General features: G+C 44.7%; 1 protein-coding gene across 3 annotated transcripts in view; it reads left to right on the top strand.

Moving 5' to 3' along the window:
• LOC147446012 (pleckstrin homology (PH) domain-containing protein) overlaps positions 1-24,790 on the top strand; it is a 308,711-nt gene that overhangs the window by 9,538 nt on the left and 274,383 nt on the right. For all 3 annotated transcript variants that reach the window (XM_086525329.1, XM_086525328.1, XM_086525327.1), the window contains exons 2-4: positions 24,327-24,430; positions 24,505-24,639; positions 24,715-24,771. In XM_086525329.1, coding sequence (XP_086381455.1) covers positions 24,327-24,430; positions 24,505-24,639; positions 24,715-24,771 — 296 coding nt within the window. The remainder of the gene's footprint in view (positions 1-24,326; positions 24,431-24,504; positions 24,640-24,714; positions 24,772-24,790) is intronic.

The following is a 24,790-nucleotide window of genomic DNA, read 5'->3' as shown; positions in this document are numbered from 1 at the left end:
GTCCAATCGCTATACTTTCCAAAGGTTGGCTAGGAACGGGTAAAGGTTGTAGGAGACTAGGTGCCTTATGCTGATCAAAGTTGATCTTTTGGCACACCAAACATCTGTGAACAAACTCGTCCACATCCTTTTTGAACCTTGGCCAATAGAATTATTACTCCACACTTTTCAAGGTGGTGTCAATGCCGCAATGCGCCTGAAAAAGGTGGACAATGGCACTCTGTCACAACCTTATTCGTCAACTATTGAGTAACACATAACATTGTTTTCCGCATTAAATTACCTTCCTTTAGCGCATAGCTTGCAACCGATTCCCCACTTTGTAATCGGTCAAAGATGTCTCTAAAATCTAAAGTGGCATACTAATCAACCATATCCTCGAAGTTTTGATGGTGAATCTCCGTAACAACGGATACTTGTGGCTTGCGAGGCAATGCGTTTTCCATCAAGTTCTTCTTTCCCTTAACATGATGAAAAGATTGCTCAAGGAGTTTTAGGTGGTTAATTAAGTAGAGAAGAACAAGCATTGTATGCAAAGGAATGTAGGTGCTTCCATTGTTCAGTCGTAGGTCACATGAAAAAAGAAACGTCCTAAGAAAGAATCTAAAAAGGAAAACTCTACTGCGTCAACTTTTGACAAGTGAATGCTATGAGTGCGGTAGAGCAAGAATCTAAGCATGGTGTGTCACAAGACGGACACCATGTGCCAATAGAAAAGAACAGATTGAACAGACTTCAATAACAACCGAATTGAAAGAGAGACGACACACGACACGATTCAACTCTAGAGAGTATTGGCCCCAAACCTTGGCACCCCTTTCGGTATTTCTTTATATTGCATCAACTCGGTACAAGCCGGTACTCCAGACTCTGCACCTTCTCCAGGAAGCATGCCAAAGAATGAGCCCTTAGCACATATTCAAAGGCCCTTGGCCTATGAAAAGCAGTTGATAGAAAAGCCTTCAAACTCAAAAGCTTCTGGTCCAAAAGCAATGCCAAAAAGCTGCCAGCGTAAATCATGGAATTCCGTACAACTGCCACATCAGCAGTCAGCGCAAAACGTGGAAATCCGTGCAGCCTGCCACATCAATTCTCACCTTGGATTTTGTCTCATGTTCTACTACAAAGGAAGGTAAAGTCCTTATGGTCACTAGTTTACTCTCCATGGATAATTTCGTCCCTGCATCTCCATACAATGACTGTATATCCCAAGGGTAGATCTCATGATCCATGTTGACCTCAAGGATTGGTGCTGACTGTAGCGTGGCATTACCATCCTTTTGGTTTCTCAGCATTGTCAGCGTAATTTTCGGAAATCTACCACGTCATTAGTTCCTACGCAATTATTTCTCTGTGTGTGTGGGGCTTGCTTTATTTTAATCCTTTATGTCACTTGGGGCCCCATCGGACGGGGTCCCCATAAGTTGAGAGGACTTCTTCTTTTGTTGCTTGTTCTTCTTAGGGTCTAGGCCCCTCGGCCGGCATCTGCAAGTTGGCTCCATTCTTCAGGGTTTTGACACATCAGCAGTTTGTGACATCTCCCTTGAAAGAGAGTAATCGCGGTCGTCCACGATTACAACATATCTATAAAACAACTCAAGTTAGCTCAAAAATACATCAAAAGAGACTGAAAAGTCCACTCACGAGCTATTGCCAATTGGTACTACGTCATGTAGCATAGATGTTGAGAAATCCATGCTTACAATTATATTGGATTTAAATGGTCTATTGTTGAAACGTTCCCCTCAACCATCCTCACACCACAACTCAGTGCAAATGGATTCAAAAAGATATATTATACTCAGGCCAGGTTGCATCCAATTCTTGAAGACTATTTTACAGAGGTTTAATGTTGCAATTTGGTCGACAGCTACTAGGAATAATGTGTATCAAATCCTTGCAGCACTAAACAAATTAGCTGAGGATACATTGCCTTTCTTTGCAATTTGGTCACAAGATGTTTGCTACACCGCTCAAACTCAAAAATTGTTTAGACTCGACAATCCAAACGCTGAGGCAATGTTCAAGCCTCTAGCCAAAATTTCCATGGGGTTTGAATGTGATCCACAAAGAAGAGTGCTTATTGATGACTCTCCTTACAAGGGATGTCTTTTACCAGCAAACAATTGCATTTTTCCACCACAATTTGATGCTGAGAAGATGGTTGACAATATGCTCCTGGAGGAGCTACTGCCATACTTGATTCAGCTTGATGAGAGAAGGGATGTGCGTGATTTAATTGCTTCTAATCGTTATGGACAACCTATAGTGACAAATGATAGTGAATACAAACAAATCATGGAGTATTGGAAGCAGAAAAATGATGTTTGGTCAGCTAAGGTGTTCTTTACAAGAAGAATACCACCTGCAAAAGGTGACAGAGATGAAACTATCATTGAAGCAAGTGACACAAGCCACCGCAATGAAATGAGAAGAGCCCAAATACAAGAGATCTTGGCAAAGGAGCGTACACCCATTGAAAGCATGAAGGCGTCACAATTGACCACTTTAGCTAGGCAATTGGGTTGTAACACAAAAGGAGTTTTGAAGGCAACCACAGCAAAGGCTTATATAAATAAGGTGAAAGTTGAGAACAATCTTCTAAGGCTGGATAGAAAGCAACCCTAAGGTACTAGTGACATGTCATATATTCTTGATACACATGCTTGAACACTCATGTGCATGGTATCTAACAAATCTTTCTTTTTATTCCTTCCTGCAGGATCTTACAAAGGATACTACTAGATGGAGCTCAATCAATAGAGATTTTGGTATTTTTGCTCAAAATAATGAAGCAGTCACCTACATTTTTTGTTTATCAATTTCTTGAGAGGCTTTCTTTTAGTTTGTAATCATCAAATGAAATGAAAAGTATCCTTCTTATTAAGATTGTTGATCTTTTTCTTGTTCAAACCTTTCAATTGTGATTTATAGTTTTGTTCCGAGGGTCATTCCGAGGGACATTCAGTTTGCTCTTTTTGTTAAGGAGTTAGCTTCTCCTTTTGGCTCTTTTGATCAAGGTGTTGGCTTCTCCTTTCGTCCAGATCAGAACTTTTGATATTCCGGTGTAGTAAAATTAGCCATCACACCCAGACCGCACTGTTCTTCCACGGGTGTCTTGATGCACTAAAATTACATACCCAGGCAATCTCATCCAATTAGGAATATTCAGTGGTTGGCACATCACAATGCAACACAAATGCTCACATATGCATGTTACATGACATAGAAACATAAAGCCGCCGATGAACGCTCCCCTTGCAACCAGGTCCGGGCCATGAGCTGTTCAACGACTCCCTCATCACTCCTTCCGCAAATAACCTAAAAAGGTTCGGGCCATGAGATATAGAGGCCTTTTGCAACCAAACGCCCCCCAGACCGTAGCCTGCGTCGTTTGGAGGTGCTGGGTAACCACTGCTCAGACTTCCTAATGCTCCCCCCGTAAATAACCATGCAGGTCCGGGCCATGAGTAACAACAACAATACTCCCCCCGTAAATAACCACAAGGGTCGGGCCATGAGTAGAACAACACTTTTCAAGCATTTGATATTCCCCCCGCAAATAACCACAAGGGTCCGGGCCATGAGTATGAACAAGCATTCGCAAACATCATTTCTCACCCTCCACCCGGAAGTAAGATCATCAATCATTGAAATCAGTATTAAAACTAGAGTCAAACATTTTAAATCTGCACCAAGATAGGTTCAAAACAGATACCATCCATTTCAAACAAAGTTTCAAACAATACTTTCTCAAACAAAGTTCAAAAGTATCTAACTATAAAACAACTAGAGAGTTCATTCAGGGTTTTGTTCGGACAAACGACTGGCTTGCCCTTCTGCATCACGGTGATGGTTCGGTCCCGAACCTGGAGAGGCGCATCATTCTTGTCATGCCAAGGCATGCCTAATAGAATGTCAGAATTACCCAACTTCATAATGTGGAAATCGGCTTTTCCATGATAATCTTGGATAGTCACTAGAAGAGCACAATGAGTGCCCTGTGGCTAGCTCAGCTTCAATTTCTCCACCCTCTGCATCATAATTAAAGTCCATCTGCTTCAAGAATTGTGGATGGATGAAGTTCTGTGTAGCGCCTGGGTCAAAGAAAGTTAGGGCTTTCAAACCACTTTGCCATATGCTCAACACAATTCATTTGTACTTTCAAGGCGTATGCCATAGATGTCAGGTTCTAATCCAATGGCCGGTTTAGCTCGTTTGGTTGGAGATGGTCTTGGGTTTCTGTTGACCGTTGACGCGGGAGTCGGCTCCGCAGGTCTGTCAGTGCGTTGGGGACAACCAAAATAGTTATGTCTTGTTTGAAAGCATCCAAAATATCGGCCTTCTTGTAGTAAGGTGTCTCGTTGTTGAGGTGTCAAACGGGGCCTTTGTGGACTTTCACGAGACTCTCGAGAATTTGTTCTTTGTTGGCGAGATTGTGGTTAGTAGCCGGAGGTTATTCTGTGGTAAACTCTAGCTTTTCCTTCATCAGTTTATAGTCGACCGCGGCATGGTCCATAAGCTCTTGCATGGCAGAGTCTTGCTTGGAGAGACAATATTCTTGCAATGGTAATGGTAGTCCATTGGTGTAGCGCTCGCGCTGGTCCACCAAGGAAATGAACTTAAAGAAGGACACTGGAAGGTACACGTCGAGAAACCTTTGGTTATCCATGGTTTCGGTGGCAAGCGTTTTCAAGTTGCCCCACTCTGCCAAAATCCGGACTTCAAACATAGAAGTCATGTAACAGCGTGCAAAAACTGTCTTGAAAGCTTGCCAGGTCCTTGGAACATGCGGTTGTGTCGCGATTGAACTCCACCATTGCATAGCATTATCTTTAAGAAATCCCGCTGCTCGAGAAATCCTGGATTCTTCTGTATAGTTGCCCAAAGCATAGTTGTTATGTAACAAACCGCTGCCGACCTACTGAAGAACGGAGCTACCAGCCGAGGGGCCTAAATCCTAAGAAGAAGAAGTAACAGAAGAAGAAGTCCTACCGACTTATGGGGACCCCGTTCGATGGGGCCCCAAGTGACAAAGGATTAAAATAAAGCAGGACTTGCACACATGCGCGCAAAAACTGATGACGTGGTAGATTTTCGAAAATTGCGTTGGCATGATGTCGTGGCAAGCTGTATGGATTTCTGCGTTTTGCGTTGGTTGATGACGTGGCAGACTATACGGATTTCCGTGATTTATGCAGGCAGCTTTTTGGCTTTGCTTTTGGACCAGATGCTTTTCAATTTGAAGGCTTTTTATTGTAAATTGCTTTTGGGGCCTAGGGCCTTTAAATATGAGGTTAGGGCTCATTCTCTGGCATGCTTCCTGGAGAAGGTGCAGAGTCTGGAGTACTGGCTTGTACTTTGATGATGCAATATAAAGAAATACCGAAAGGGGCGCCAAGGTTTGGGGCCAATACTCTCTGGGCTTGAATTTCGCCACTCCGTGTCGCGTGTCGTCTCTCTTTCAGTTCAATTGTAAATGAAGTGCTAAACGTCTGTTCAGTCTGTTCTTTTCTATTGGCACGTGTCACGAGGACGTGGCAGTTATTAACCATGTCACAGAGATGTGGCAACTGCTAACCTTGGTTGTTGGTTTCTTTCCAATGGGGTTTATTTTATTTGTTTAAGACCCTCTTTTTGAAGTAGCAAACGGTTGGACATTGTATGGCCAATGTGAACGGTAGATTCACCCGCAGACGGGAAGTGGTCGGCACTGGAATTCGTATAGTAAGAGGATGTCTAGGCTCAGAGCAAGATCATATAGGTCCCCCCCGTCGCACTTAGCAAGTTGGTGGATACTAGGAAGTGAACTCAATAAGGCGTAAAGTCAAGGTGGGACTACCAACAAAAAGTATCCGACAGTTGGGCCACATTGCAATTTTGGATGCGGTCCCAATGAGGATAGATGGTCAGAAGACCAGTGGGAGCCCAACGGAAGCATCTCCTAAAATTTAGGGAACTGCTATTTTGGGCCGTGAAATGTGTTCGCGTCATTACCTCCGGTATGACTAGGGGAACATTTTATAACTCTGCCGCGAAGTCAACTGACGCGTCGGTTGGGATATTTTTAAGCGGCAAGCCCGAAACGGGCAAATGCTTGTAAATGCGCCAAGTGTCAACTTTTCATGCACTTTCCTCTTGCAGAAGAATTGGCGCTGAATTTAGAGAAGGGAGAGGCTTCATTTGCAGTCTGTCACAGGTTAAGAGCTATGGAGTGCTTTTTTTCCCTCTCATGTACAGTGTGGTGCTAGGAGTGATGCCCTGCACACTACACACTGCTCTCTCTCTCCCCTACGTGCAGTTATGTGATGCCCCACAAGAGGGCTACTCATTTGACTGATGTACAGTTGTGTGGGTTCATGCTTTTGTGCTGAGGCAAGAGCCTCCTTGAGCAGGAACAGGGGTAGCTAACTGCTGCTCCAAAGCAGGCACTGGTGAGGGTCATAACCTCACCGTACAGGTGCAAAATCAGCGCTGTGTATGCGCTGTAATTTCACTGTTTTTCAGCCATACGGACGCCAGGACCATTGGGAATCGTGCCCCACTGGCAGAGGACAGTTAGGGGACTGTTTGGGGCTGAAAACAGGGCAAAAACCAGTAAATACAGCGTGCTGAATTTACTGTTTTTGGACAGGAATCAGAGGGTATACGACAGTGCAAGCGAGTTCCAGCAGGGGAATCGGTTTCGCGCAAGTTTTGGGGCTGTTATGTTGCCGAAATTTGGCCAAATCAAATGGTATCTAGGTGGATACACGTGAAGGTTTCCCAGGACCTTACCTTGTAATTTACCCTCCTTAAGAATAAAGAAATACCGAAAGGGGCGCCAATTTTGGGGCCTACAGGTTGTCGGCGTCTGCTCGGAGCATTCTAGCTTCCGAGCCGTGTGTGTATTCAAGTGTTAACTCCCGTCGCAGGTTCTCTTTACAAAGTGCTCTCTGTGTGTGTGTTTAAAGTAAAGAATTTCGGGTGAAAGCCAACGCCTACCGCCCTACGGGCCGGTTTCATGGTTCCATTGCCGGGATATCAATCATTTTTCCCTCAAAGAGTGAGCCTGGATTGTTCAGGGTAAAGACACACAGTGCAAGAACGGGGGGATTACACTATGACCGACAAGGGGAAGGGAATTATGGAAGAGGGTTCCTCTCCAAAGGACAGGCAGGAGATTCCTATGGTTTTTGAGATTGGCGAGAGCTCACGGCCACGTCAGTCTGTACCTCCTGTCAACGTGAATGTCCCTCCAGTAGTACAGGGCTTTATGACAGGGCAACTTGAGGATGATGCGTTTAAGACTCAGTTAGTTGCCGCGGTGAATGTCTTTTCGCAGCTGGTGCAGAATCCGAGGTTTATGGAATTCTTGCAAGCGCCACCAGTGCAACAGCAAAATAGGCAACCTACGCCTCGTACAGAGGTTGTTGAAGCTCAAGCCCAGGTACTTCATGAGGCGCAGGAGGAAAGGGAACACTCGCATGTTGCGGAGTCGGGGGCTCCAAAGCAGGTTCCTCCCGTGCTTGAACAGGTGGCTAGAATGCCTATTCCATAGGTTATGCCAGTTCAGCCCGCCACCTTTCAGAGCCAGCATGCTGTCTTGAATGGACAGGGAGCTGGATACCAGGCTATGCACTCAGTTTTTCCACCACCCACGGTACATCCTGGGTATTTTGGGGGTGGATCAGTGTTCCAAAGTATGGCTGGTTATGCGCCTGGAAGTCAGCCGTACATGCCAGGAACAGTGTTCGGGGGTATGCAAGGCATCATGCCAAACCCCATGTTCCACGACAACCAGGGCCAGTTTGGGGTGCCACAGGCTCATTTTGGCATGGCTGGTTTTTCTGGACAGCAGCCAGATATCGCACCTCTGATGCAAAATGTGAATGGCCAACACGTGCCGATCATGCCTAGTACAGTGCCCATGTTGCAGACCATCCCGTATGACAACTTGGGGGCACTAGAGAAGCCGAAGGCTTACAAAGAAGGTGGTGCAGCGGTAAAGTTCAGTACCTTCAGTGGTTTCGAGGATAAGACAAAGGCACTCACTTTCCTCCAGCAGTTTGATACAGCTTATGCGGGAGGGAATTTTACAGAGGCCTCAAAGGTCAGGAAAGCTGCCACTTTCAAAAAGGACAATGCGCTTACATGGTGGACGACATTGTTAATGCAAGGACAGGCACCCGCCACTAGGGTTTACTTCAAGCAAATGTTCGCATCTGCTTGGCTATCAAATGAATTTGAAGCCGATGTCCTGACAGATTGGCACCAGCTTATGGCAGCTTCGTGCAAGAGCTTGCTGGAGTACAATAGGAGGTTTTGTAAAGCGTTACTCTCAGTGACCTCCTACAGATTTGTGCCATTGACAGAGCAGATAGAGAAGTACTGTTGTGGGTTGCCTGAAGGGCTTCGCGATTACTGTACAAAGAATAGAGTGGCTACCCTTACTCAGCTTATGGAAGTTGCGAACACTGGTCTTGCCTTGTTGAAAGGAGAGGACAGTGGATTTCCGAGTAGTGACAAAGGAGGGCAGCAAAAGAAAAATTCAGCGAAGAAGCCCTTCGTGAAGACGGCTCCTGATGCGTCACAGGGGTCAGAAAAGGCCACCAAGGACAAGGATTCAGCTGGGACTTCTGGAGCGCAGGCAAAGAAACAAAAAAAGAAGCCTTTTGTGCGCAAGTCGCTCGAGGAAAAGAAGGTCCTAATGGCTGAGAACAAATGCTTTATATGCGAGCAGCCTGGTCACTTTTCTATCAGTTGTCCACAAAGGAAAAGGCCAGCTGACTCAGAGGATAAAGAAGACCAGAAAGGCAAGAAGCCTAAACCCACGGCATGTTTAGTGCCAGACATGGTGGGTGACAGGCCCAGCACAGATGCCAGTGAGTTATGCAGGGCATGGGGTAAAGTTAGGGATCAGACGGCACTCATCTTCTTTGATCTAGGTGCCAAAGCCAACTTTATCTCACCAGAGTTAGCTATGAAGCTCGGCATCAAAGCTGAAGAGATGGGGTACACAGCAGAGGCAGGGTTGGCATGTCCTGGCCACTCAGAGTGTGTTACTCCCATCATTGGAAAACTGCGTCTGCATATTCAGTCGTATGTGGACATTGAAGAGTTTTACATCATGCCGCTGGAAGGTTGTGACGCCTTGTTGGGGATCCCGTGGATATTCCGAGTGCATGGAGTCTTGGATGCCTACAACAAAAAGATCACTGTACAGCATAGGGGCAAAACTCACATCTTGGATGTAAAGCTTAAAGGAGAGTCGGTCCCTATTGTATCTGCTTCTGCTATCACTTCTTTAATAAAGAATCATCTTTCTGTGTACTTGATTTTTGCACGTGATGTCTCAGATAGTGATCAGTCAAATTTATCTGTGTTAGATAAAGAAAGGTCAGCATTTTTGCAAAAGTTTAGTGACTGTTTTTCTGATTCATTACCGTCGCAATTGCCGCCAGAGAGACCTGAGGACCATCGGATAGATTTGGAGCCCACCAAATAGACCTCCCTACAGGGTTAGTGCGGCGCAACAGAAAGAGATTATGGGCCAGGTTGAGGAGTTATTAGAGAAGGGGCTGATTCAGCCTAGTTCTTCACCCTTTTGCTCCCCAGTGCTCCTAGTGCAGAAGAAGGATGGCTCATGGCGCATGTGTATTGATTACCGTGCGTTGAATAAGAATACCATCAAGAATAGGTTTCCTATTCCTCGCATTGATGATATTCTCGATTGTTTAGAGGGTGCTGCAATTTTCAGCAGGATAGACCTGAAGAGTGGGTACCATCAGATTCGTATAAGCCCAGAGGATGTGCACAAGACTGCGTTTAGAACGACATTTGGTCTTTATGAGTTTCTAGTGATGCCGTTTGGGCTAACAAATGCTCCTACCACGTTCAATAGAATGATGGACCGGATTTTCCGCTCGCATCAACAGTTTGTTGGAACATTCTTCGATGACATGATTGTGTATTCGAAGAATGAAGAGGAGCATAGGCGTCACTTGACCATTGTGTTCGAAGAGCTGCGCAGTCACAGGTTACTTGTCAATCCTAAGAAAAGTGAATTCTTCCTTGAAGAGATCCACTTTCTGGGCTACATAGTCTCAAAGGATGGTGTTAGAATGGATCCCGCAAAGGTCGAAGCTATCAAGACATGGCCAGACTTGAAGACTGTGCACGATGTCAGAAGCTTCTTGGGATTGTGTTCCTACTATAGAAGGTTTATCAGAAATTTTGCAGAGATAGCATCGCCTCTTCACGCATTGCAAAAGAAAGAGGTCACTTTCAGATGGACCCAAAAAGAGATTTCAGCTTTTAGTCTCTTAAAGGAAAAGTTGACTTCAGATCCAGTTATTGTTTTGCCAGATCTCAGGAAGTCATTTGTGGTCCAGTGTGACGCGTGTGGCAGTAGCATCGGAGCAGTGCTAATGCAAGACGGACGGGTAGTAGCCTATGAAAGCCGAATTTTGCAAGGGCCAGAGAGGACTATGCAAGTCTATGAGAAAGAGCTCTTGGCCGTGATTCATGCGCTTTCTAGCTGGAAGCACTACCTCTTAGGTGCTGATTTTGTTGTCCAAACAGATCATCAGACCTTGCGATACTTCTTGACACAGTCAAAGTTATCCGAAAAGCATATGCGATGGGCAAACATTCTTTCCATGTTCCACTTCTAGATTATGCATGTGGAAGGCAAGAAGAATGTTGTGGCTGATGCGTTATCAAGAAAGCCACAAATTTCAGCTGTCTCAATTCCTTATCATCATGAGTTAGATGACATGAAGGAACAGTATACTGCTGATGAAGATTTTGCAAGGATCTTTGAACAGTTACAAGAGGGGCAACATCATGAGCACTATCTCCTCAGAGATGGTTTTATGATGATGCATGGCAGACTTTGTGTCACTAGGCCATTGCGACATAAGGTCATGGAAGAGAGTCATGTCCCACCGTATGCAGGGCATCGTGGCATTGATGCAACAGTTAAAGCGGTAGAGACGTTCTTCTATTGGCCTACCTTGAGGAGAGATGTGGATGCCTTTTGTGCGAGCATGCATAGTTTGCCAAAAGGTCAAGTTTGACAGGCAAAAGGCACCAGGGTTGTTACAACCACTGCCGATTCCGGATAAGCCATGGGAAAGCATTGCTATGGACTTTATCTTTGATCTTCCAAGAACGCCAACAGGGAATGATGGTATATGGACCATTATCTGCAGGTTCAGCAAGCAGGCCCATTTTATCCCTGTCAGGAAGAAGATAAAATCTGATCAGATGGCACGCTTGTTCATGTACAATGTGTTTAAGTACCATGGTATGCCACAATCGATTATCAGTGATCGTGATCCTCGCATGACCAGTTTGTTCTGGAGAGGATTGTTTGAGAACATGGGTACTACGCTCAAGTTCTCGTCTTCATTTCATCCACAAACTGATGGACAGTCAGAAGAGGCTAATTCTACTGTCTTAGATCTGCTGAAATGCTATGTGTCAGATAATAAGGGCAAGTGGGAACAGTATTTGCCTATGCTTGAGTATGCGTACAATAATACGGTGCATTCGTCTACTGGCAAAGCACCTTTTGAGATTGTTGAAGGCGGCAAAGAGGTTCCTCCCATTTTGCACACAAAGGACAAGATCTTTGAGGCAGATCGATATGTTGAGAACATGGATGAGATGTATAAGAAGATTAAAGTTGCCTTAGAGAAGACTCAGGCAAAACAGAAAAAGGCTGCTGATCGTCACCGTCGTGAATTGCTACTATCACCTCGTGATTGGGTTCTTTTAAGGTTCGAAAAGGCAAGGTTAAAGAAGATGAAGGGCAAGGAACGGCTGTTTCCTAAGCTCAACATGCGTTACTATGGGCCTTTTCAAGTGCTTGACAAGATCAACGATGTGGCTTACAGGCTGAAATTGCCTGATGCATGGAAGATTCATAATGCGTTTCACGTGAGTCTTCTAAGACCCTTCGTGGGTGATGTGCCAGAAGATATGCCAGTTGAGGATCAGCCAGAAGTTGAGGAACTTGATGAGATCTTGGTACCTGAGCAAGTTTTGGCACATAAGGACACAAAAGTTAAAGGACAAGTTGCAAGACGTTATTTGGTGAAGTTCAAGAACTATCCGCCTATGGATGCAAAGTGGATCGAAGAGCATGAATTGTCAGAGTCACCAAATGTATTGCAGCTTTACCTTGAAGCCTTTGGGTTACAGCCTACTTATGCCCCAACCCAACGTGTGCAAAGGAGGGGTAATGATAGAGCTAGTACATCAAATGTACATATGAATTCAGTGCCATAGATGGAAATGGTAAAAGTATGAAGGCCTCATTAAGTCATTTGTATCTATGTATGTTACGACCTTTCTTGCGGATACATGCGATGATAAAAGAGTGTTAATACCACAAGATCATCAGTGGCGTGTATTTATGGTATGCAATCGAGGACGTTTGCGATTTCAAGAGGGGGGTATGTCACGAGGACGTGGCAGTTATTAACCATGTCACAGAGATGTGGCAACTGCTAACCTTGGTTGTTGGTTTCTTTCCAATGGGGTTTATTTTATTTGTTTAAGACCCTCTTTTTGAAGTAGCAAACGGTCGGACATTGTATGGCCAATGTGAACTGTAGATTCACCCGCAGACGGGAAGTGGTCGGCACTGGAATTCGTATAGTAAGAGGATGTCTAGGCTCAGAGCAAGATCATATAGGTCCCCCCCGTCGCACTTAGCAAGTTGGTGGATACTAGGAAGTGAACTCAATAAGGCGTAAAGTTAAGGTGGGACTACCAACAAAAAGTATCCGACAGTTGGGCCACATTGCAATTTTGGATGCGGTCCCAATGAGGATAGATGGTCAGAAGACCAGTGGGAGCCCAACGGAAGCATCTCCTAAAATTTAGGGAACTGCTATTTTGGGCCGTGAAATGTGTTCGCGTCATTACCTCCGGTATGACTAGGGGAACATTTTATAACTCTGCCGCGAAGTCAACTGACGCGTCGGTTGGGATATTTTTAAGCGGCAAGCCCGAAACGGGCAAATGCTTGTAAATGCGCCAAGTGTCAACTTTTCATGCACTTTCCTCTTGCAGAAGAATTGGCGCTGAATTTAGAGAAGGGAGAGGCTTCATTTGCAGTCTGTCACAGGTTAAGAGCTATGGAGTGCTTTTTTTCCCTCTCATGTACAGTGTGGTGCTAGGAGTGATGCCCTGCACACTACACACTGCTCTCTCTCTCCCCTACGTGCAGTTATGTGATGCCCCACAAGAGGGCTACTCATTTGACTGATGTACAGTTGTGTGGGTTCATGCTTTTGTGCTGAGGCAAGAGCCTCCTTGAGCAGGAACAGGGGTAGCTAACTGCTGCTCCAAAGCAGGCACTGGTGAGGGTCATAACCTCACCGTACAGGTGCAAAATCAGCGCTGTGTATGCGCTGTAATTTCACTGTTTTTCAGCCATACGGACGCCAGGACCATTGGGAATCGTGCCCCACTGGCAGAGGACAGTTAGGGGACTGTTTGGGGCTGAAAACAGGGCAAAAACCAGTAAATACAGCGTGCTGAATTTACTGTTTTTGGACAGGAATCAGAGGGTATACGACAGTGCAAGCGAGTTCCAGCAGGAGAATTGGTTTCGCGCAAGTTTTGGGGCTGTTATGCTGCCGAAATTTGGCCAAATCAAATGGTATCTAGGTGGATACACGTGAAGGTTTCCCAGGACCTTACCTTGTAATTTACCCTCCTTAAGAATAAAGAAATACCGAAAGGGGCGCCAATTTTGGGGCCTACAGGTTGTCGGCGTCTGCTCGGAGCATTCTAGCTTTCGAGCCGTGTGTGTATTCAAGTGTTAACTCCCGTCGCAGGTTCTCTTTACAAAGTGCTCTCTGTGTGTGTGTTTAAAGTAAAGAATTTCGGGTGAAAGCCAACGCCTACCGCCCTACGGGCCGGTTTCAGCACGTGGTGCCCGTCTTGTGATAGTGGTATTAGAGCATCAGGCGTGTGCTTTTTTGAAAGCACACCGGTCCTATAAAACAGACCGAGCTATTGGAATTTTTATTTGAGGTATCTTCGCCCTCCAACCCGGACTTATTAGCCACTCCCACCCTTACTTCATCGCGCATCGGGCGCGCTCCCGTCTTCACCGCTCATGTCTTATAGGGCATAAGCCACTTAAGATCACTTGCAAGAGAAGGATCCAAATTTGTTTCAAGTCACTGTTTTTCTCAAAAGCAGTGCTTTGCAGATGTTGCTGTCTACAGCTACCAAGCAGCATACTCCAAGTACTTGGCAAGCTTTCAAGAAAAAAAAAAAATTACCTGAAGTTATATATGGTTTCTGACATCTTCCTTCTGAGTGCAACTTCTGGCAGAGTGGGTTATTCTGGAATGCTTGCCATGGAAACCCTAGCAGATTATAACTTGAAATTTCTCGACATCTCTTAGTAGACATCTCTTCACGAGCAGATGACCTTGGAGGTCCAATGTGATTGCTATCTTGGGACTACCATCGCCGTCAAAGAAACATTGTTTGTCCAAGAGCTGATGGACCATGCTGTGCTCGGCTACGACCTTACGGAATGAACCTAACCCTAATTTTTGGTGCAGAATCCAGGATGGAAAGTTAGTCGACTTTTCGAGCTCGACTGATGTCAAGATTGTTTTTTAAGTTTGAAATTTGTTTGAGAACTTGTTTGGTGATCCTGCTTGGAATTTGTTTGAAATGGATGGTATCTGTTGTGAACCTGTCTTGGTGCCGATTTGAATTGTTTGACTCCGGTTTTAATTCTAGTTCAATAATTGGTGATTTTACTCCCGGGTGGAGTAGTGAGAAATTATGTTTGAGAATGCTTGTTCATACTCATGGCCCGGATCCTTGTGGTTATTTGCTGGGGGAGCATTAAATGATTGGAAAGTGATGTTTTTTTTTTCTCATGGCCCGGAACCCTTGTGGTTATTTACCGGGGGAGTATTGTTGTTGTGACTCCCGGCCCGGACCTGGATGGTTATGCCGGAGGAGTATTAAGAAGTCTGAGCCGTGGTTACTCTCAACACCTCCAAACGACGCAGGCTGCAGTCTGGGGGGCATTTGGTTGTAAAAGGCCTCTATACCTCTCGGCCCGAACGTTTTTAGGTTATGCCGGAGGAGCGCTGAGGGAGTCATTGAATATCTCCCGGCCCGGACCTTATTAGGTTTATGAGGGAGGAGTGTTCATCGTCAACTTTATGTTTCTATGTCTTGTAACATGCATATGTGAGCATTTGTGCTGCATTGTGATGTGCCAACTACTGAGTATTCCTGATTGGATGAGATTGCATGGGTATGTAATTTTAGTGCATCAAGACACTCGTGGAAGATCACTACGGTTTGGGTGTGATGGCTAATTTTACTATGCCGGAATATCAAGAGTTCCGATCTGGACGAAAGGAGAAGCTAACTCCTTGATCAAAAGAGCAGAAAGGAGAAGCTAACTCCTTGATCAAAACAGCCGAAAGGAGAAGCTAACTCCTTGATCAAAACAGCCGAATGGAGAAGCTAATTCCTTGATCAAAAGAGCAGAAAGGAGAAGCTAACTCCTTGATCAAAAGAGCAGAAAGGAGAAGCTAACTCCTTGATCAAAACGGCCGAAAGGAGAAGCTAACTCCTTAATAAAAAGAGCAAACTGATTGTCCATCGGAAATTTTTGAGCTAACTTGAGTTGTTTTGCAGATATGCTGTAATTGAGGACAATTACTCTCTTTCAAGAAGGGGAAATGTAACAAACTGCTGACGTGTCGACCTACTGAAGAACGGAGCTACCGGCCGAGGGGCCTAAACCCTAAGAAGAACAAGTAACAGAAGAAGAAGTCCTACCGACTTATGGGGACCCCGTTCGATGGGGCCTCAAGTGACAAAGGATTAAAATAAAGCAGGAAGTGCACACACACGCGCAAAAACTGATGACGTGGCAGATTTTCAGAAATTGCGTTGGCATGATGATGTGGCAAGCTGTACGGATTTTCGTGTTTTGCGCTGGTTGATGACGTGGCAGACTATACAGATTTCCGTGATTTACACTGGCAGCTTTTTGGCTTTGCTTTTGGACCAGATGCTTTTGAGTTTGAAGGCTTTTTACTGTACACTGGTTTTGGGGCCTAGGGCCTTTAAATATGAGGTTAGGGCTCATTCTTTGGCATGCTTCTTGGAGAAGGTACAGAGTCTGGAGTACCGGCTTGTACTTTGATGATGCAATATATAGAAACATCGAAAGGGGCGCCAAGGTTTGGGGCCAATACTCTCTGGGGTGGAATTCCGCCACTCCGTGTTGCGTGTGGTCTCTCTCTTTCAGTTCAGTTGTAAATGAAGTGCTAAAAGTCTGTTCAGTCTGTTCTTTTCTATTGGCACGTGGTGCCCATCTTGTGACATGTTGTCTAATCGCTATAGGAATTGTAATGCTTTCTTCCGATCTTTCACCCCGGAAAAAGTGAAAAATTTGACTATCGTGCTGCCATCCTTGAAATCTTTGGGTTGGTCAGGCGTATATCCTAGGTATGGATAGTAAGAGTATCCATATGGGCTCCAACCATTGTAGCCTAGTGGCGGTGGTGGTGGTGGAGGTGGGGGCAATGGCTGTGGCAAAGGCGGTTGCACTGGATCAGGGTCAGATGGTTGCACCATATTCCTGAAGACTCCCCCGATCGGAATAGACGGCTGGGAAGCTTGCCGGTTGGAAGCTCTCGTACTTTCTGGGTACCGGAGGAGGAGGTACCACCTGAGGCATTAGAGGGGGTAACATGTAATTCAAAAATTGTTTAAAACTTTGCAACATCAGAAGATTTTGCTGAGGATGCCGCGAAAGAATGTATTGAAGCTCGTTGAGCAGAAACTGCAAATATTTTGCTGAATCCATGAATTCCATGTCTTGGGTTCTTTATGGCTTATATGCCTTGTAAGACAGAGCGATGAAGACGGGAGCGTGCCCGATGTGCGATGAAGTAAGGGTGGGAGTGTCTAATAAGTCCGGGGCCGGGCCGGAAGATACTTCAAGTCAAATTCCAATAGCTCTGTTTGCTCTTTTGTAGGACCGGTATGCTTTCAGAAAAGCACACGGGACTCGAAGATACTTTAAGTAAAATTCCAATAGCTCTGTCTGCTCTTTGGTAGGACCGGTATGCTTTCAGAAAAGCACACGCTTGATGCTCTGATACCACTGTCACAAGACGGGCACCACATGCTAATAGAAAAGAACAGACTGAACAGACTTTTAGCACTTCAATAACAATTGATCTGAAAGAGAGAGACGACACGCGAGACGGAGTGTCGGAATTCCATCCCAAAGAGTATTGGCCCCAAACCTTGGCGCCCGTTTTGGTATTTCTTTATATTGCATCAACTCAGTACATGCCGGTACTCCGGACTCTGCACCTTTCTAGGAAGCATGCCAGAGAATGAGCCCTTAGCACATATTTAAAGGCCCTTGGCCTATGAAAAGCAGTTTACATAAAAAGCCTTCAAGCTCAAAAGCTTCTGGTCCAAAAGCAATGCCAAAAAGCTGCCAGCGTAAATCACGGAATTCCGTACAACTGCCACGTCAGCAGTCAGTGCAAAACGTGGAAATCCGTACAGCCTGCCACATCAGAAGTGTCAGCGTAATTTTCGGAAATCTGCCACGTCATCAGTTCCTACGCAATTCTTTCTCTCTGTGTGTGTGGGTCTTGCTTTATTTAGTTCCTTTATGTCACTTGGGGCCCCATTGGACGGGGTCTCCATAAGTTGGTAGGACTTCTTCTTCTGTTACTTGTTCTTCTTAGGGTTTAAGCCCCTTGGCCGGCATCTGTAAGTTGGTTCCATTCTTTAGGGTTTTGACACGTCAGCAGTTTGTGACAAGAGGGGACTTTTGAAGGGGATGAACTCATAAAATGTTATGATTTGAAAGTGAAACTGCGGCAAAATGTTTGCCCATCTCATTTGTTTGTTCGATAGTTGTTTCTGGGACAAGAAGTATCTCAAACTTTGGTGATCGGAGAGCACTGTAAAATCGGGTCCGAGTAGAAAATGGTGCCATTGAGTAAGAGTATGAATGACTGCCAATAACTCCTTTTCTTAAATCCGTGCAACCCGCTTTGGTTGCGAGAACATTCTACTCTACAACGTGGCCCTCTTGCATTAAGACCGCTCTCAGACTGTGACCACACGCATCGCAATAAACCTCAAATGGTTTCTAAAAATCTGGTAGAATCAACATCTGACCAATCGTCACCTTTTCCTTTACAGTCTTGAATGCTGCAATCTGTGACGGTCCCCAAGATAAAGAACCCCCTTTTTGAGTCAAATTCTGTAATGGAGTAGATGAACCGCCTGTAGTACGAACATAAGCCCAAAAAGTGGTGAATTTCATGTACATTGTTTAAATTTGGCCAACCTCTAATGGTTTTAATCTTGGCCAGGTCCATTTTTACACCCTTTGCAAAGACGATGTGTCCCAAATAGTGCATCTTTGGCAAGAGAAACTTGCTTTTTTTCCCATTAACCACTAGTCTATATTGTTGTAGTGTCTGGAAAACGTGGCAAGAGAAACTTGCTTTTTTTCCCATTAACCACTAGTCTATATTGTTGTAGTGTCTGGAAAACGTGTAGCAGATGTTGTCTCTGCTCTGCCTCACTCTTGGAGAATACGATGATATCGTTGAAAACGTTGCCCATAAACGACCGGTACTCTCTAAAAATCCCGTCCATCATTCTATTGACGTTGCAGGAGCATTCGGGAGACCAAAAGGCATTACCAAATACTCGTATAATCCAAAGGACGTCTTGAATGAGGCCTTGTATACATCTCCAGGAGCAATCGTGATATGATAGCCATTTTTCAGGTCGATTCTGCTAAAGCATGTAGAACCCTATAACCCCTATCGTATTGGAAACGTGTTCTTGATGGTGATTTTGTTGAGAGCTCTGTAGTCAATATCCATTCTCCAAGATCTCTCCCTTCAATACCAACAACAGTGGCAAACAATTAGGTGATGTATTGGCTGAATTAGACCTTTTTCTAGAAGCTCTTTCACTTGGTTCATAATTTCCTCGTTCTGAGCTCTGCTAACTCGGTAAGGTGGCCGGTTTGGTGGCGTTCTTTTGGGAATCAAATCAATCGTGTGATCTTCAAGTTGCTGAGGAGGTAACTCTCCTGGCAAGCCCTCAAAGAAACAATTGGCTTGAGCTTGTAGGATATCTTGTCGTTCCTCTTCAAGTCAGACAGATTGGACGTTTGATTGTTATTTAACTCATTCAAGTAGATCGAGTAAACAAAAAGACTGGATTTCATTGATTTTGAAACGGCCGAAGCGATACAAGTGGATGGACTCGCTCTTCAATTTTACATCAAGTACAATATCTCTACCCTTTTCAGTTCTTCAATGTTGTCTTCCTAGCCCTGTAGTCGATCACAACACCGTTCTTTTGGTACCAGGGGATTCTCAAAAGGATGTCACACGCTTCCAAAGGCATGATGTAGAAGTCCGCGTGCTCTACATACCCCTGACAATGCAACCGAAATTTGCCCATGACAGGTGTAATGGCAACATCCCTTCCAACATCCCTTCCTGGTGTTGCTAGAACTGCCTCGGGCAGTGGTCCCATTTCTTCGGGCGTCATTCCAAGTCGAGCCGCCAATTTAATCGAAATGATGTGTTCTAACTCCAGGATCAATGCAAAGTTTGCCTGCCGTACCAAAGAAAAAGATCACGAAGCAGAAGCTTTAGGAACTATCGCCATACTAGCTTGAAGAGAAGTCAATATAAGTGGCTAAAAAGACCTATGTTGGAGAGACATTGCTAGAGATGCACAATGTAGCATTCTCTCCTGGCAAATTTAGGAGTACTGACAGTCAAGCGGTGGAGCTGCAGAGGCTTCAAAAAGAAATTTATGATGTAGCCCAAACTCCAAAAGTTAGAGAATCGCACCACAAGCTCAACTCACTACCTATCTATCAAATGGAGCCATGCAAAGTAGATCTGCAAAGAGCTTATATGTTGCTTAACTCTATTCAGTAAAATGGTATTGCCAGAATCTCACATTCCACAAGCTAGGCCAGAGAAGTGAGCCTCACGAAGGAAGATCTGAAGTTGCCTACAAAAGGCGAGTCTATGAGGTCAAAAGAGAAGAAGAGAATGGGGATCTTCACAAGAAACACAACGGCTGCTACATTCCAAGACATGATCCATAAACCAGCCGAGGAACCCACCCGTCTCTTCCATTAAAAATTTATTGGGAAAGCAAAATCACATTCAAGGCATTGGGACATGAAGAGTAACTACCTCTTGAAGCAAACAAAAATGTAGAAATGTTGCAAAAAGGGTAGCGGAGATAATTTGCCCCATTCTGCCAAGCTCCGAACTCCAAAGAGAGAAGTCATATAACTGCGTGCAAATATTGTGTTGAAAGCTTGCCAGGTCCTTGGAGCATGTGGTTGCGTCGCGATGGAACTCCACCACTGCATGGCATCATCTTTAAGAAATCCCGCGGTTGCTCGAGAAATCTTGAATTCTTCTGTATAGTTCTCCAAAACATAGATGTTGTCGAATTGCTGCAGGAATTGCAATGCTTTCTTCCGATCTTTTATCCCAAAAAAGTTGAAAAATTTGACTGTCATGCTACCATCTTTGAAATCTTTTCGTTTGTTCGGCATGTATCCCGAGTACGGATAGTAAGGGTATCCATATGGGCTCCAACCACTGTAGCCTCGTGGCAGTGGTGGTGGGGGCAACGGCGGTGGCAAAGGCAATTGCACATGATCAGGGTCAGATGGCTGCACCATATTTTTTGAGACTCCCCCAATCGGAACAGAAGGCTAGGAAGGTTGCCGATTGGAAGCTTTCGTACTTTCTGGTGCCGGAGGAGGAGGTACGACTTGGGGCATTAGAGGGAGTAACATGTAATTCAAAAACTGTTGAATTTTGCCCCGAAAGAATGCCGTGAAGCTCATCAAGGAGAAATGGCAAGTCTTCTGCTGAATCCATGAACGCCATGTCTTGGGTTCTTTATGGCTTATGCCCTGTAAGAGAGCGGTGAAGACGGTGTCAACATGTTTCCGCAAATCATGGGGGTCCATACTACCTGCCACATCAGCAGGTCCACACAATTGACTTCTTGTTTTATTTTAATGGCTAGTGTCCCCTGGGCCCCATCGGACGGGGACCCATAAGTTGGAACAACGTGGCATACCATCTGTAATGGAATTGGCCTATTTAACTTGAGAGTAGCGGAAATTAATGAGAGTACTTTTGAGAAATAACTTTGTGAGCATAACGGGTGAACATAATTGAAGATAGCAACATAATCATAGCAATTAGTTAACTTGGCATGAACAATACTTTTGCAAGAGAGAGAATTTAGAGAACATGACAACAATTGAGGACCGGATTTATGTGGAGCCGGTCCCCCCTCCAATTGGCATTTGTATTATGATTTCTTCCATTAAGAGAGACTTGTTACAATACAGTCTTTGTGTTCCTTGTGACCTAGGTGATGCAATGAAGATGGAAAGCTTCATGCATCACAAACATAACATAAACTTGAAGAAAGCTTTAACTATCCCAAGCCTCAGTCCCAAGACCTCAAACACCTTCGAAGGTGGAGAGAGCTAGCAGGGAATGAGGGTAGGGAAGAGGAAGAAGAAACATTTCATAGGAGAAAGAAGTAGTTCCTCACTTATCATAACTCTTGTAGCTAGCATACATAATAGCATAGTAATGAAGAAGAAGGAGATGGCAAGCTTAAGCATTGAAGCATGGCTCTTGGTTGGATTTGCACTCCATAGCCAAGAGTGTTGGTGTAGGCTCTCAACCTCTACTTGCTTGGAGAAGGAGAGGAAGCTCTTGCACTTTGCATAGTACACAATGAGAGTGCTTGTGAGTGTGTGTGGGTGAGTATACCCCCTAAGCAACCCCCCTCCTTGCTAGGTCGACCCCCTCTTCTAGCTCATCATTGAAGCTCATTGGCTCTTGCCAAGCCTAGCCAATCACAAGCTGGGGCCATTTCTAGCAATAGGTGTAGTCTTGGGACAAGTGTCCCCCTTTCCCTTTTGAGAGAGAGGACTTGATAAATGCAAAAACAATTAGATAATTCAAGTAATTTATCATTGGACCCCTTTGAAGCCTAGCCAATAGGATTCAAGCATCTCATGAAGGTAACATGGGTAGGGGCCTGACATGTGTCCCTGCTGCCTCTTCAAGCATGGGCCTTCCTTGTGTGTGTGTGAGTGTGTGTTCTCTCTCTAGCCCCTAGGAAAAGGGCTCACCCCCCTCTTTGTAGAGATTCTTTTGACCTTTGGTGCTCAAGCACCTTAGTCATCAAACATGACTAAGCACTTGAACTAGGGGGTGTTCCCACAAGCATCTCAGGCAAGCATGTCAAAGCACTTCGAGCACCTTGATCATGTAGCAAGTCAAGCACCTCAAGCATGTAGCAGGTCAAGCACCTCAAGCAGGACAAGCACCTCGAGCTTGGGCCGGGTTCCCACCTCAAGCTCAGCCCTAGCTTACCTAAGGTTCAAAGGACTTTTACACACATTATTGGAGGTCTTCAATGAAGCTACCCCTAAGGTCTTATGCTCCATTGGTTAGCCTTGCTCTTTGATAGAACATCTCTCATTTGGGCCCCTTTACCATTGACCCCGTGTTGAAATAGATCTATAAGCACATATCTATATCTTAACACTTGTTCCCGTTTATTCTCCCACATTAAGTGATCAATTTAATATGAGAAAATCATTTGGGTTGGTTAGAAAATCATTTGGGTTGGTTAGATATTAGATATTTGGGTTGCTGACATGGAAGCGTTGTACGGATCCCCATAATTTGCGGAAGCATGTTGACGTGGCACATTGTACGGCAGGCAGCGTTGGTTGCTTTTGGGAGCCATTTGCTTTTAGAACCTGAAGCTTTTCATGTAACTGCTTTTAACAGGCCAAGAGCCTTTATAAGAATTGCCAGGGCCTCACTCTCCCTCAGATTTGCTTGGGAGCACTGGGCAGAAATAGGTCCCTTGGACATTGTACTTTGCCAAGCATTAATATAAAAAGAAATACCGAAAGGGACGCCATTGGGGCCAATCTCTTTGGGCACGAAACGACGCCGCGGGGCGTGTTGTCTCTCTCAATTGTGATTTAAGTTATTCTTCAGTTTCTCTCATGTGTGTTGTGTCAGATTCTCGACTTGGGGTGTCGTGGTCTGTTACAAACGCTTCCTCAACAAGACACCTCTTAACCTTGTTTATTCTAGATTGGGCCTCTTGCAGCAATACAAAGACAGGACCATCAAATTTCACATCAACATGTTTATTCTCTATCACAAGCTTGAAGGTGGAGGTAAAAGTGTGATAAGAATCTGGCAAAGCAAGAACAACTCTCTGCACTAGGAATTGTCAAGAATGACTTCACCAATGGCAATTACTGATCTTTGCAAGAAATACATCCATATCCTCCTCCTCATGCACAACCTTGGACTCTAGCGCCTTACATAGGGAAGCAACGAGAATGTGCATACAAAGCAGCTAGACTATTCCATGCCTGTTTTATTGTTCGTGCTAAGTGAACGTGTGAAGTAATGGAACGCTCAAAGAAAATGCAATCAACACACGAGCTTGCGCATCTGTAGCATCCCAATGTGCTTGCTGAGTAGTAGGCAAAAAACATCTAGTAGTAGAATTGCTATAACCTGCACCATCATCCAGCTGTATCCACATATTTCATAGCCCCACACAATGTTCCAAATGCTCTTTGCAACATTGATATGTTGCATCATGTGTGCTGAAAGTGGGTTGTTGTCGCCATCCAGTTCGTCCTCAGGAGACAATATGTGGAAAACGGCATTGTTGTGAGTGGTGATTAATGATTGCACTTGCTGCAAAAGTTGCTTGCGTAGAGGAAAAGAGTGCTCACCAAAATCACGTCAATATGAGAGTGAACCAAGAGGGTGCTAGCGCCGTTGCTTGGGATGCCGAAGCCTTCTCTGATACCAATCATTGGGAATATGGATGCAAGATTGCACGCAAAGAAGATCAAGAGCACACAACACAGAAATGAAGTATTATTACTGAGTGTGCTAATACAAAGATAAGGCTTCTCCTTAGAGTAATGGGCATATTGTTTTTGGGTGATAATAAACACTTTCCCATTCAAAAATTGTCTTCTAATTTTTTGGATATATATTTTCCTTCTTTCTGCTACTCATTATTTATTTCACTTTTATGTTTTGCTTTGTATGGCCTTGAATGTGAAAGAGATTTTGTACGGTTGAATTCTCTTAGAGGTTTTCAGCATGCTGCTCTGAAATTTCATGAAATCGTCATATTGGAGATTCTCACATCTTTTGTTGCAAGATCAGGAAATGTGGAGCTTACAAATATGCAACTCAAGCCAGAAGCTCTCAATGCTCTTAAGCTTCCTGTAAAAGTCAAAGCAGGGTTTTTAGGGTCTGTGAAATTGAAGGTAAGCATTCTTTTTTCTCTCGTCCATTTACTTCAGGAGTGCCACTATTTGCTGAATGGAGATTTGCCTGCAAGGTTCCGTGGAGCAAACTAGGCAAGGAACCTGTCATTGTTTTGCTTGATCGCATTTTTGTGTTGGCGGAACCTCAAACAAATGTGGAGGCTAAGAATGATGCCAGTATGCAAGAAGAAAAAAGCCGTAAAATTCAGGTAATGGTAAAATCTTTTGGGTTAGAAAAGGGAAGCTTTCAGTGTCAGAAATGCTGAAAGATCATTTTTTTATAGGAGATGGAATCAGCCATGCTGGATGCTAAATTTGGAGGAGGTGAAAAAACTGAAGTGGTATGCCTGTAGTGTACCT

Source organism: Adiantum capillus-veneris, chromosome 12 (assembly GCF_014529385.1).
Source record: "Adiantum capillus-veneris isolate H3 chromosome 12, ASM1452938v2, whole genome shotgun sequence".
NCBI lineage: Eukaryota > Viridiplantae > Streptophyta > Polypodiopsida > Polypodiales > Pteridaceae > Adiantum > Adiantum capillus-veneris.
This window is presented reverse-complemented; position numbering and strand designations above follow the sequence as displayed.